This window comes from Aotus nancymaae, unplaced genomic scaffold (assembly GCF_030222135.1).
Source record: "Aotus nancymaae isolate 86718 unplaced genomic scaffold, 86718_ANA_hifiasm-v0.15.2.pri h1tg000040l, whole genome shotgun sequence".
Lineage (NCBI taxonomy): Eukaryota > Metazoa > Chordata > Mammalia > Primates > Aotidae > Aotus > Aotus nancymaae.
The window spans coordinates 16,454,056-16,469,051 of NW_026988454.1; the positions used below are offsets into that span (position 1 = coordinate 16,454,056).

Sequence of the window (14,996 nt, forward strand, 5' to 3'; positions counted from 1 at the left end):
ACAAGCGGCAATGAGTGGCTGGCCAGAGGACCCAAACTTCCGGGGACGAAGGCGGGGACAGCAGAGGGCAATTAGAGGAGCGAATATGAAAGCGAGCGGAAGGCGGAAGCAGGCAAGGACCGGGAGGTCCCAGGGCCTAAGGAGCGGAAGGGGTCGCGGCGGCGCGGGATCACGTGGTCAGACAGTCACGTGGCCAGAGTTGCTCTCTGTGGGACCGGAGTTGAGTGCGCCTGCGCAGTATTGGGAGTCCAGGAGAGAGCGTCCTTCCGGGAGAAGGGGGTGGCTGTGTTAGCGCGAGGCTGCTGCTGCGGCGCTTTCCCTGCAGTCCTGCCGAGGAAGCGTGCGTCCCTGGCGCTTCCTTCTTCTCTTCCGGCGGAGAGGTTAGTGTATAATTGCCTTTCCCTAGCAGCTCCTGTGGTCCGGCTCGGAGGTCTGCGCCGTGGCTCCTGGCCGCCCGGAACGTGTAGCGTTGCGGGTTACGCCAGTGCGGCTGTGACACCTAGCCTGTTAACGGTGATCTTTGGTCAACTTAGCTGGGAGTAAAAAGCAAGCAGTCGATTCGTGAACCCTTTTTTTGAGCCAGTGCACCGCGATAACTGCAGAAATCGATAGAATAATTTTGGGTTTGAGGAATCGGACTGCATGCCCCCAAAGATGAGCGCCACTTTTCCTTTAAATCATAGCCTAGCTGTAACCGATTTTCATAATTGGTATCATTGTTCTCTAAAAGTTGAAATGTGCCCGGGAACTGAGTTTTTGTTTCATTTTAAAATGAAACACATTTCATTTTAAATGTGTTTCATTTTAAAAATTCGATCGAATGCCTGCTATATGTTGGGCGCTATTGTCAGGAGATACAGTAGGAAAAAACGCAAAAATGTTTATCCGCAAGGATACCCTTCATTCTAGAGGGAAAACCCACAAATCTGCCCTTTTCCTCTTTTATGTGTTTCCTTTATCGTTCTCTCACATATTTTACTGATTTACCACGTTTTTGTCTGACACTCCCAATGTAATGTAAGGTTCAAAAGGTAAGGATTTTTGTTTTATTTGTAGCTGTATAGTCAGCAACCAGGACAATGCCTGGCGCATGGTAAGAACTGAGTTCATATTTGCATTATCAATTAATAAGTTTAAAATTAAAAGTATGCGAGTGATGTTAAACAATGGAGAAATGCAAAGTGGACGAAGATAGAGAATGGGTGCTGGTTGTGTGTTTTAAATGTAGTGGTTGGGGAAGGCTTCACCGAGTAGAAGACATTTTATCAAACATTGAAGGAGGTGAGGGTGTGAGCCTTTCAGATCCCTGGGAGAAGGGCATAAGGAACAGTAAGTGCAAAGATCCAGAGGCCAGAATGAGGAGGATAATAAGCAAAGAAGAGTGCTGTCAGAGTGGTGATAAAGGGCCGGAGAATGTAGGGCCATGCAGGCCATTTTGGGGGCTTTGGCTTTCCCTCCACCCCTAGACGAAGTCGCACACTGTTGCCCGGGCTGCAACCTCTGCCTCCCGGATTCAAGCGATTCTCCTGCCTCAGCCTCCCGAGTAGCTGGGATTATACCCCCAGGCCACCATGCCCGGCTAATTTTTGTATTTTTAGTAGACACCGGGTTTCACCGTGTTGGCCAGGCTGGTATGGAACTCCTGACCTCAAGTGATCCCTCCCAAAGTGCTGGGATTACAGGCGTGAGCCACCGTGCCTGGTCGGAGGGCTTTAATATAGTAAGTGATCCTCAAGCCATAGCCAGATTTTGCACTGGGAAGAGATTTGGCTTGAAAGGATCACTTTGGTTGCTGTGTTGAGAAGAATCTGTAGGGGGACCAAAACAGAATCAAGGAAACTGTTTAAGAAGCTATTATAATAATCCATGGGAAGGATATTTGGAACACGTAGTATTATTATTGATGATGAGCAGTGGTCCAGATAAGGCCTGTGGGATTTACTGACAAGTTGGATATGGAGAATAAAGAGAAGAGTCGAGGTGGACTCCACGTTTTTGGCTTAGCAGTTATAAAGATGTTAATTAGTGCTCATGAATGGGGAAGACTGGAAAAAAAGGGATGCAAGGGATTCTAGGTGTATAAGAGAGATTTTGATGGTAGACCATGGAATGTAAACTGGATATGGAGGAAGTGAAGTCATAAGGAGTGAGAGAGAGTGAAAAGGTGGTTGGATCATTGACTTGTGGGTCCTGTTGGGGTTGAAGAATTGTTGGAATTGGGTAATAGAAGGAGTGAGATGCAAAGATAGGAGATAGAGTTTAGAATGAGAGTAGAATTCATGAAATTGAGATGAGAAAGTCACATGTATTGATAATGACAAGAGAGCCCCATCTGATAGAAAAAGAATGAAAGCCACAAATGTAATCTTAAGCTTTCTAGAAGCTGCAGTGATAAAAATAAGAATGGGCTGGGCGAAGTGGCTCACGCCTGTAATCCCAACACTTTGGGAGACCTGGTGGGGAGGAGGGGATCACCTGATGTCAGGAGTTCAAGACCAGCCGGGCCAACAGGATGAAACCCTGTCTTTATTAAATGCAAAAAATTAACTGGACATGGTCACAGGCACCTGTAATGCCAGCTACTCGGGAGGCTAAGGCAGGAGAATCGCTTGAACCTGGGAGGTGGAGGTTGGGGTGAGCCAAGATTGAACCATTGTACTCCAGCCTGGGCAGCAAGAGCAAAACTCCATCTCAAAAAAAAAGAAACAGGTAAAATTTATTTGAATAATGTGTTTTATTTAGCTCAGTATACCCAGACATATTATTTCAACAAGTAATTGATATAAAAATTGAGATATTTTACTTTTAAAAAAATTAAGGCTCAATTTATACCAGCCAGAGTTCAGTGGCTGAATAGCAATGTGAGTTGTCTAGTGGCTACTTTACCAGTCAGAGGATAATGACCATGGTCATGAGTGGCTGAGGAAGAATGAAAAACAGGACCATTCAGAAAGGGAGATGAGGGAACTCAGAGGCCAGGGTATTGGAAGAATCATCCCACCACTGATCAGCATGGATATAGAAATCATTAAGAATTACCACAATCGTAGTATTATTTGATTTTTTGCATTCATTGTAATAGTGTTCCATGAAGCCTCCATATTAAGGCCTCCTCATTAAGAGTTTTGAGGTAAAGAATTTAGTCAAAGATGTCAGGTGCAGTGGCTCACGCTTGTATTTACAGCACTTTGGGAGACCGAGGCGGGCGAATCATTTGAGGTCAGGAGTTGGAGACCAGCCTGGCCAACATATCGAAACCCCATCTCTATATATATATATGTATGAATTAGCTGGGCTTGGAGGCGCATATGTGTAATCCCAGCTACTCCAGAGGCTGAGACAGAACTGCTTGAACCTGGGAGGTGGGGGTTGCAGTGAACTGAGGTGTCACCACTGCACTCCAGCCTGAGTGACAGAGCGAGACTCCTCATCTCAAAAAATATATATATATATATAGAATTTACTCAAAGAGAATGAAAGAATACAGGACAGTAGACAAATTTCTAAAATATTTTATAGTTAGGTTCTTTAAAATTAAGGAGTTCAACTGCATGAAATGATACTAACTAAAGGTGAACTACGGTAGCCAATTGGACTAGAATGAAGCACAGAATACCAACTTTTGAATGGATTTTGAAAGCAGCAGGTTCTACCTCCTAAATAGCACCTCTGAATCATCTTTGTCCTTATCTGGAGAAAGGTAATAAATACAAGCTGGTGGGTAAGAGTGTTGACTTTGGAATTGGGAAAGCCTGAGTTTTATTTTAATTACATCTCTGCAGCTTCTTAACGGTAATCACTTAGCCTCTTTAAACCTCAATTTCCTACGCAGTGAAATGGGATCATTATGAGGTGAAGCCGAGTCACTTGAGTGTAGAAAGCACTCAGAGTGATGTAGGCGTCTCTCTTGGTTCCTCCTGCACATCATCACCAAAAATTTGTTTGATGAACATACATTTGACCATGTGACTCTCCCAGCTGAAAGCTCAGCTTTCTCCCCACCTGTAGAAACTCTTTAGGATGACTGTATAGATCCTTCGGTGATCTGGCCATCGGCTCTTTCTCGGTCCTTGTCTCATGCAATTCTCTCCTACCTTCCCTGAAATTGCACCCTGTTTGTGAGATATGGGACTTTATGCCTAGGGTGTTTGACTCGCTGATCCGTCTGCCCTTTCAAGACTCAGTTCACATGTCACCTCTGTGACTTTGCCACACTCCTCACATGCTCCTTTCTCTGGACTAGAACAGTTGGTGCATCTGATACTTTTCCTCTGCTAGGCTTTGAGTTCTGAGATCATTAATTCGTGTATCTCTAGCACATAACAGTTATTTTTTAAAAAGAATTATTGATTACTGTAGTTTAACTTTTTTTCGGGGGCAGGGGTTAGGAAACAGAGTCTTACTCTGTTGCCCAGGCTGGTGTCCAGTGGGGCGATCCTGGCTCACTGCAACCTCTGCCTTCCTGATTCAAGCAATTCTGTATCTCAGCCACCTGAGTAGCTGGGATTACAGGCATGCTCCACCATGCTTGGCTAATTTTTTTTTTGTATTTTTAGTAGAAATGGGGTTTTTGCTATTCTGGCCAGGCTAGTCTTGAACTCCTGGCCTCAAATGATTTCCCCCCCGACTTCAGCCTCCCAGACTGCTGGGATTACAGGCGTGAGCTACTGCGTGTAGCCTACTGTAGGCTAACTTTAACACATTTTATACTGTAAGGGGGAAATTCTGTTTCCCTTGTCTGGAATGTTCATGTGTGTATCTGACATGCCTCATGCACTCCCATGCCCAGCCACAAGCTGAAAAGCCCCTTCCTCTTCTAGAATCAGCTTAGAACTTTCTGGGAGCCTTTCCTGATTTTGTTTTCCCTGAGACAGAAAAAAGCAGGCTGGAGTGCAGTTGTACAATCATGGCTCACTGCAGCCTCAGTCTCCTGGGCTCAAGTTAGTGGATATGCTAATGAAGTAAATGAAGTGGTCCCATCACTATTTTTTTTAAGGTTCTTGTTATGTCAGTAACTTTATAATCTTGTAATCTTCCAGGAAGAAGACTAAATAAAGGCAAAGTGGCAAAAACATTGTGCTTATTTTTTCAACCTTGTTCTTTTACTAGAATTAGCTTAGGATGTATCTGTTTTACAAATTTTTTTGCAGAAATAATGCCTCTTACCTAGAGGAATATTATTTATGTTTTAAACATTAATTTAAGAACTTGAACTTTGAATTCCTTTTCTTTTAGCTTGGGATGTGGTAATGCCAGCCAGACTTCTCAGGGCTGTGGCTGGATCTCACCGTATATTGTCAAAAGCACATCAGTGCCGAAGAATTGGTCATCTAACGTTAAAGTCAGTTAAGGAATTTGAAAGTACAACATGCAGCACACTGACAATACGTCAAAACTTGGATTTGTTCCTTTCTGATAAAACAGCTGGTGGTTTGAATAAGTCTCACATCCTGGAAATGAACCAGAAAAAATCAAATACAAGCATGCTGTCTTCATTAAATGCTGCTCATTGCCAAGATGAAAAGGCACGCCTTCCGACCATGAAATGCTTTGATACTCACAGGAGAGTGACCCACAAACCGAATCTATTGGGTTCTAAATGGTTTAGAAAAATACTAAAGAGACATTTCTCATCTTTATCAACGGAAACATTTGTTCCAAAACAAGACTTTCCACAGATCAAGAGACCACTAAAAGCATCCAGGACCAGGCAGCCATCCAGGACCAACCTTCCAGTTCTATCTGTGAACAAGGTAAATTTGGGGTGGCCATGGCTCTTCTGCTCAGTGATCATTGCTCATGCTAAACAGTATGCACTGCACCCCAGCCTTACCGCCAGTGTAAGAGAAGTGGCAGTCAGCTCAGACTTCTTCGTCAAGATCTTTAAAGCCTAATAAATATCTAAAGGGATTCAAAATCTTAATTTTTGTTGTTTTTGTTGTTGTTGAGACAGAGTCCCACTCTGTCGCCCAGGCTAGAGTGCAGTGGCACAATCTCGACTCGCTGTAACCTCTGCCTCCCAGGTTCAAGCGATTTTCCTACTTCAGCCTCCTGAGTAGCTGGGATTACAGACATGAGCCAGTATGCCCGGCTAATTTTTGTATTTTTAGTAGAGACGGGATTTCGCCATGTTGGTCAGGTTGGTCTTGAACTCCTGACCTTGTGATCCGCCCGCCCTGGCCTCCCAAAGTGCTGGGATTACAGGCGTGAAACACGCCCAGCCTGCCAAAATCTTAATTTTTAAGAATTAATGATAGATATAAAAACAAAATACAGGCAATAAAACATGAAAATATAGTTTATGAAAGATTTAGTTGTTGGTCTAAGGAAACTGAAAATGAGGACTAGTATTAAGTCTAGTCTAAGAATGAGACTGTAATAAAAACCCATTAAAAAAACAAACTAGAAATTCTTCATCAAATTTAAAAAAAAATTGTCACTGCAGACAAATCAGCCTTTTTTAGCCTGTGGCAACTGTGCATAGGGTGGTGAAATGACACGCTAGGACAGACTCCAAAAGCAGCAGGGGAGGGTGTTTTTTTTTATACTCTTAAGGTGTAAGGGCGTATTTTTTTATTCATCTTTATGGGGTTTCTAGGAATTTTTCTGCTACAATTTGCATTTCTCCTTTAATAACAATTCAAGGGTCAAGTTAAGCCCTTGGTAACCTTTGTATCTTGCATAATACCTAGAACTGTGCCTTGGACTTAAATGTTTATTAAATCGGAAAGGATCAAAAAGAGGCAAGAGGATCTTTAATGTCCATAGTCATCAACATTAAAGATATTTGAAACTTGATGAAGATGTCTGAATCTATCAGAAAATGAGTTCGAATGTCGGTCTTCAAGTCTTGATTCTGAAAAGTAGCCCCGGAGCCTGTTGACTTTGGGCTGTGTTTTTATTACTGTGCAGCTGACATCCCTTGGAAAAGGTATACATTACTTTTACTCATCCTCAGATTCTGAGCTAGGAATTAACGCATGGTTTTTGTGTTGGATTCTGGAATGGTTTCAGTTCTTGTATGGTGTCTCTGAAGCCAGGATGTGAAGGATGGAAGTGTGGTGCAGGTACTGCTCCCCTTTCCTTTTGCTGGAGCTTTGGGGTAACCTGGGAAATTCAGTATTTATGTGTCCGAGATGACAGTAAGTATAAAAACCTGAATTCATGGCAGATCCAGAAAAAGAGAAAGCTCAACTCCTTTTGTTCTTTTGTTACATCTAGCAGCACAGTGTTTCTTAGGAAGAACTTGATAGGGTCAGAGAAGTCCCCAGACTGTTTCTTTGGGCCATCCTTAGACTTGGAAACAATGTTCCCAAATACCATTTCTTATTTTTCTTTAGGATTTTTTTTTTCTACTTCCAGGAAAGAATTCGAAGTAGATTTTTAACATTCACCATAGTTTCAAATGAGATAATAAATACTTTACATATTAGTCAGAGCAAATTGTTGACATGAACAGAGATATGAATGTTATGAAGTACCTGAAATGAATAATGTAGTTGAACATTTTGTTTTGAAAAGCCCAGTAATTAAAAGAGGAAGTCCTGGGATTTGTTGTTTGTTGTTTATTGTTGTGGGGGAGACGCAGAGTAAAAACAAAAATGTCTTAAGAGAAATAACTTTTTCTAGCACTGAAATGAAGGAGTCAGATATTTCCTGGGTCCTGTTATAGGAGACATTGTGTAACATGATAGACAATGACCTCAGTTGGAGTTTGGCAAAAACAAGCCATATGCTGTCTTTCTGAAAGCACAGGAAAATAATAGAAAATCATATGTTTCTGGCCGGGTGGTGGCTCACGCCTGTAATCCCAAGAATTTGGGAGGCCAAAGCAGGCGGATTACTTAGGTCAGGAGTTTGAGACCAGACTGGCCAACATGGTGAAATCCTGACTCTCCAAAAATTAGCCGGGACTGGTGGTGCGTACCTGTAATTCCAGCTGCTCGGGAGACTGAGGCAGGAGAATTGCTTGAACCCAGGAAGCAGAGGTTGCAGTGAGCTGAGATCATGCCTACACTCCAGCCTGGGTGACAGAACAAGACTTTGTCTCAAAAAAAAAAAAGAAAAGAAAAGAAAATCATATGTTTCTAAAGTGATCTGAGATAATACAATTTTGGAACATCGTTTCAACATTGTTTGAAGATTTTACTTTTAATAGAGAAAGCAGTCTTGGCATGACTAGGTAGTATGTTCCCAAGACCAAAGACTGACTTTCATCTGTCCCAAATTGAGGACCACTCCATTTTCATATGGCCATCATAGGGCTGGTAAACCCTTTATACTACTCTTGACTGAGATGAGAAAAAGACTCTGCCTTGTGTCAGAAAGCATGTGGACTTTGCTTTGTTCCCGTGGTGGCACCAAGCTCATCTTTTTAGCTCTACAGAACAGCATGCATCTGGAGTTGGCCAAATGAGGTTTCAGTCACCCTCTCTGTTGGAGTTAAATCCTTACCTGGTCTCATTTTACAGTTCAGAATCTCAGATATTCAGCCCACATCCCATTGGCTTACAATTGCTAAAAGCAATAGTGAGTGCAGTGGCTCATGCCTATAATTTCAATGCTTTGGGAGGCTGATGCAGGAGGACCACTTGAGGCCAGGAGTTGAAGACCAGCCTGGCAACCTAGCAAGACTCTCATTTCTAAAAGACTTAAAATTAGCCAGGCGTGGTGGTGCGCACCTGTAGTCCTAGCTACTCAAGAGGCTGAGGTGGGAGGATCACTTGAGCCCAGGGGTTCCAGGCTGCAGTGAACCGTGACTGCATCTCACTTCATCCAGCCTGGGCGACAGAGTGAGACCCTGTCACTAACGAACAAAAAAAACAATAGTAGCAGTGTTTCTTCTTAATGTCCTGTCTTTAAAGAGAACAGCAGAGGATGGGAACAGCGGGTCTGAGTGGCAGGGAGCCTGACGCCAGGGAGAGTGTTTTCAGGCTAATAGCACAGTGTATTACAAAAGCACTAGTGGATGGTTAACCATTTTTTTGAAAAAGGAAATAGAATAGAAAACAGAATACAAGGCCGTGTGTGGTGCTCACGCCTGTTTTCCCTGAACTTTGGGAGGCTGAGGCAGGTGGATCACAAGGTCAGGAATTCAAGACCAGCCTGACCAACATGGTGAAACCCCGTCTCTACTAAAAATACAAAAAATTAGCTGGGCATGGTGGCGCGTGCCTGTAATCCCAGCTACTCAGGAGGCTGAGATAGGAGAATTGCCTGAACCCAGGAGGCAGAGGTTGCGGTGAGCCGAGATCGCCCCATTGCACTCCAGCCTGGGCAAAAAAGAGTGAAACTCCGTCTGGAAAAGAGAAAGAAAATACCAGAATACATTGCTCATTAATAAGTTAAATACTGGTTTGTGAAGCTTTTGTGGCAATTATTGGTGTTTGAGCATATATTTGTATACGTACTATGTATAGTGATTTCTTATAGGTTATAGTCAAAAAAACTTACGAGATAAAGCATAATACTAGTCACGTAAATTGTATCTGTGTTTTTATAGCTTTCATCTCCAATCAGTACATTGCAGGAGAAAAGGCATTTTTCCTTAGTGTGATCTATCTACTCACAGTACTTTTGACACCAAATATGTAGGGGCCTTTTCCTCCTCACCCCAGCCAGTTCTCTAGTTCTCCAGACACTAACAAGGTGTCCTGCAATTCAGTTCAATTCCATTATTAGTCAATTAGCGCGGACCCCACAGTTAGTTAAGCTCAGCCCCACAAGACTGTCCTCCCCATTGACACCTATGCTTCTGACCAACCAGCTCCATGACCACCACCTCCTCTTCAGGTCTGATGATTTGCTAGAATGGCCCACAGAACTCAGGGCATCACTTTATTTACCTTTACTGACTTTTTATGAAGTATACAAATGAACAGACAAATGAAGAGGTGCATAGGGTGCAGTCTAGAAGGGCCTGGAACTCAGGAGCTTCTTTTCCTTGTAGAATCAGCACATGGATGCATTGATCAACCCAGGAGTTCTCCAGACCACATCGCTGAGGTGTTTTTATGGAGGTTTCATTGCGTAGCCATGATTGATGATTAACTCAATCTCCAGCCCCTTGCCGTTCACCAGAGGTTAAGGATAGGGCTGAAAGTTCTAAGCTTCTAAATCAAAGTTTGGTCTTTCTGGTAACCACTCCCCATCCTGAAGCTGTCCAGGAGCCCACGGAGAGTCACCTCATTTAAGCAAAAGATGTTCCTAGCACTCGTGAAATTCCAAGGGATTGAGAAGCTCTGTGTTAGTAACCGACCGACGGCAAAGATCAAATATCACAACCAAAAATGCCCCTGTCACTTAGAAAATTACAAAGGTTTTAGGAGTCTGTACTGGGAACCAAGGACAAAGACCAAATGTAAATTTATTATATCACTATAGAAGCAACATTGCTGTAATACACTAATTTTCTTCAGTAATACAGTGTAAATAAAAATACCATTTTTAAAAAAATGTTCTGATCAGAGCATGTGATGCTACTAAAATGAGAATCATATGTAGATTTCTAGCCCCATCTGCTGGAACATGTCTTCTATGGCCAGAAAAAAAGCAAACACTAAAATACAGTAGTTCGGGGTTTTTGTTTTTTGGGTTTTTTAAAAAACATTTTGAAATAGAAAAGCCCTAAATCTTATAACTATTATTGGTTGGTTTGGCACATCTATTTAAGAGCAAGTTGTTGATCCCCATCCTGAAACCCAAAATATGCTTTATATGCATGTAACTAATGCTGAATACAAATTCACTATAAAAATCCAGAAAAAGATGTGTAGAAAGGAAAGCTTCTCAGAAAGCAACAGCATTGTTAGTAATAAGAAAAAAAAGCAGACAAGACATTCCATGGTTCTTTTTCCTTTTACCAAATAGGCTAAAATAAAAACTTAAAACAAAACCGAAACAAAATGTCTAAAAAGTCAAGTTCATCTATTAATAGAAAAAGCCCACAACTGAAAAGAGACCCAGATCTAAGAAGTTTAAGGAGAATACAGAAAGTAGTGTGGCAAACCATGTAAGCTGAGTGACACTGGATAGAAATCTTTTGCCAAACTAAATGGGAGATGCTGGGAGAAGGAAAGGGGACAGTTGACAGTCTGGAAAACCTACAGCAAAGATGCTTAGGATGGCTAAGTGAAAACAGATTGTGTTTAAAGATTTATTCATAATCTGTTTGGAGCTTAGAATATATTTTCTCATAAAAATAGTGATTGAATGACTTGCCTTGTCCCGTCCTTGAGAGTTCAAAATAGTATGCATTCTCAATTTGCCGTTAGTTTCTGAATATTCACATGATTTGAAATACCAGATTGCCCAAAACTCAGTTCTGAATATATTGTGCCCTTTATTTTTTATCTCCCAAGTGGCAGTTTTTAAAATTGGCCTTTTACCTTGATTTAAAGTAACAGTGCCTGGCTGGGCATGGTAGCTCATGCCTGTAATCCTAGCACTTTGGGAGGCCAAGGTGAGCAGATCACCTGAGGTCATATGTTTGAGACCAGCCTGGCCAACATGGCAAAACCCCGTCTCTACTAAAAATACAAAAATTCGCCAGGCATGGTGGTGCATGCCTGTAGTCTCAGCTACTCAGGAGGCTGAGGCAGGAGGATTGCTTGAACCCAAGAGGTGGAGGCTGTGGTGAGCTGAGATCGCGCCACTACCCTTCACCCTGGGTGACAGAAGGAGACTTCGTCTCAAAAAATAGTAAATAAAAAAATGGAATAAGATAATAGTGCCTGCCACCACCATCAGACAGACCTTGTACTCTAATGCCAAGCTGTATATAGGACAGTTGCTGGCATGTCTTCATTGGCACTATAAAATGTGGACCTTGTACTCTGATGCCAAGCTGTATATGGGACAGTTGCTGGCATGTCTTCATTGGCACTATAAAATTTGGCCCAGAAGACAGGCGCTGAGAGTAAGAAGTCTGTGTTGGTTAGGAGTAACTTTGTCCTGACTCTCTGGTATAAAGCTCTCAAATCTGACTATGTGAATCCGGGTGGGATAATGGACATAGCTCTATCCGCAAAATGCCATTGTGCGGAGAAGCACCCTAATGGATAAGCTTTTTATGCTATAAAATATAGTAGCTGAAATTAAATGCCACTTTTTCTGAGGTGAATTAATGGACAGCCTGGTGAAATTCAAAGCTTTTTGATGTATAAAACTTGATAAATGCAACTATTCCATCAATAGGCAAAATATAACAACCAGTCTACATGGGTAGTATGTAATTTCCGCACAGGTCTCTGTTTAGTAAATATATCACTGTATAACAGTCTGGAATATTGCTCCAATAAAGGAACATAAAGTTTGTTTGTTCGTTTTTTGGGACAGAGTCTCACTATCTTACCCAGGCTGGAGTGCAGTGGTGCGATCTTGGCTCACTGCAACCTCTACCTCCTGGGTTCAAGGGATTCTCCTGCCTCAGCCTCCCAAGTAGCTGGGATTACAGGCATGCCCCACCAAGCCCAGCTAATTTTTATGTTTTTAGTGGAACCAGGGTTTCACCATCTTGGCCAGGCTGGTCTCAAACTCCTGACCTCAAGTGATCCACCCGCCTAAGCCTCCCAAAGTGCTGGGATTATAGGTGTGAGCCATCTGTGCCTGGCCAAGATTTTTTTGGGGAAAAAATAAAAGTAGTACACATACTTAGCGCAGATGGGCTTGGCCAGTAACACATGATGGTGAAGCAGATGTGAGACAACAGGGAGAGGCAGAGACGGGGTGGGCTGGAGACCCTGGGCCCCCCGCTCTATCCTAGTCCATTATTGCCAGATCTTCCACTTGGTCAGAAGATGATGGAAACCTGGATTTTGTGCGAAATCTCCATTTATTGTTGACAAGTCAATTCGAATTTTAGAAATGTGATTAGGTCAGCTCTTGAGTTGGATGGTTCTCTGAGTTGCCAGTTTACAACTCTGATTCTAACAAGAGACACCTCTGCCATTTTCAGTACATCTACGGGAAGATCCTAGTGGACTAGCTTGTGACCTCCTTATCTCCTTTTTGTGCTTCCTCCTCTTCCCACCTCAGACCAAACTATGCACATCAGCTATAGCCATCATAGAAGTAATTCTGACATCTTAATGTACTGTGATTTTACCTAGCAAGCTTGAGTGAATTTGTCAGGTCTTGCACAGTGGAGCCTGCCTGATGTCTCGCCTGATGTCCCTTGCTAGGATTCCTTTCTTTCAGCTAGCTGAATCTCTACACACATAGCACGTCAGCTCTTCTTAACTCCATAGAGCCTTAAAAAGAAGTAGTGCTCACAGGTCTAAACCTTAAGCACATAACCTCTTCCCTGTACTCTGGTAACTCCTGATACATTTTTATTTGTGTATCCCTGTGTTCCTACTTTCTTTGTGACTATGGCAATTAGCTAATTTGGAAGGAGTTAGCAGTTACCTGCTCATAATGAGGGTACTACATCCACTTATCTCCATATTCCCCAGTAATTTCAGCTTGTCTTTTATTTTTTTCTAATTGAATTAGTCTCATTTTGCTTATGATTAGATACTTTATTGATTTTGGATTTTTCAGCTTGCATTGATCCTCAGGTTGTCTATTATTCTTCCTCTACCTTTTTTTTTTCTTTTTTTGAGATGGAATCTTGCTCTGTTGCCCAGACTGGAGTGCAGTGGCATGATCTCAGCTCACTACAACCTCTGCCTCCCAGGTTCCAGCGATTCCCTTGCCTCAGCCTCCCGAGTAGCTGGGATTACAGGCGCACACCACCATACCACTGGCTAATTTTTGTATTTTTTAGTAGAGACAGGGTTTCACCATATTGGCCAGGCTGGTCTCAAACTCCTGACCTCGTGATCCACCCATCTAGGCCTCCCAAAGTATTCCTCTGCTTTTAAACCACACATCAGAGCTGTGGAACAGACTGAGGAAGGGCAAACAGGGTCAGGCCATTTCATGAGAAAGAGCCAGGAGTTACCGAATGGAGGTGGGAGAAAGGAATGAATTAATGTATATTTACCCAGAATTTCATACTGGGAATGTAACAGAACGGGAAAGAATTGGGGAACTGAGATGAGTAAGTCCTAAGAATAAATGTTGATTTAGTGACTCATAACTTCTTTTGGCCAACTGGGATCTAACAACCGTTGAACACTTGTGTTAGCCACAGTCCTGAGCAGTTTATATTTATTAGCTTATTTAAACTTTACAGCAACCCCATAAAGTAGGCATTCTTGTTATTCTGATATTCTTTTACAATTGTAACCAACTTCTGTGCCTAAAATCTTAACTCTTATGCCAATAGCTTTCAAACTTCATCGACCACATCTCACAGTGAGAAATATATTAAACATTTTACATACATAGTGACCTAGAGTAGACATACAGATGCATATAAGTGACAGAAAACTTCATAAAATAACATTTCCTGGCCGGGCGCGGTGTCTCAAGCCTGTAATCCCAGCACTTTGGGAGGCCGAGGCGGGTAGATCACGAGGTCAAGAGATCGAGACCATCCTGGTCAACATGGTGAAACCCCGTCTCTACTAAAAATACAAAAATTAGCTGGGCATGGTGTTACGTGCCTGTAATCCCAGCTACTCAGGAGGCTGAGGCAGGAGAATTGCCTGAACCCAGGAAGCGGAGGTTGCGGTGAGCCAAGATCGCGCCATTGCACTCCAGCCTGGGTAACAAGAGCGAAACTCCATCTCAAAAAAATAAAAAAATAAAAATAAATAACATTTCCTATGAATAATGTGCTGTAATATTTTCTATTTAGTTTTATTAAAAAGCTGTTTTGGGCCAGCTAAACTGATATCAGAACTCACTAATGTGTTGTGACCTATAGTTTGAAAAAACACAGCATTGAGCCACAGTGCTTACCATCTGTATATTGTATAGACACAACATGACTTTCCTCATGTGTACACAGGCAAGATGGGGCATGAACCAAAATATTAACCAAAACTAAGACACATGCTCAGATTTATAGACCTTTTTGTTTAATGTTAACCAGAGTAAAAATGCTA

General features: G+C 42.3%; 1 protein-coding gene across 4 annotated transcripts in view; it reads left to right on the forward strand.

Moving 5' to 3' along the window:
• The first annotated feature begins 207 nt into the window (after window positions 1–207).
• RMND1 (required for meiotic nuclear division 1 homolog) overlaps window positions 208–14,996 on the forward strand; it is a 58,000-nt gene continuing 43,211 nt past the window's right edge. For 2 of the 4 annotated variants that reach the window (XM_064360569.1, XM_064360568.1), the window contains exons 1-2: window positions 226–380; window positions 5,236–5,753. In XM_064360569.1, the coding sequence (XP_064216639.1) occupies window positions 5,250–5,753 (504 nt within the window). In that variant the 5' untranslated portion in view covers window positions 226–380; window positions 5,236–5,249. Of the gene's footprint in view, window positions 381–5,235; window positions 5,754–14,996 lie in introns of all 4 variants that reach the window. The other 2 variants (XM_064360570.1, XM_064360567.1) reach the window with 2 other exon arrangements.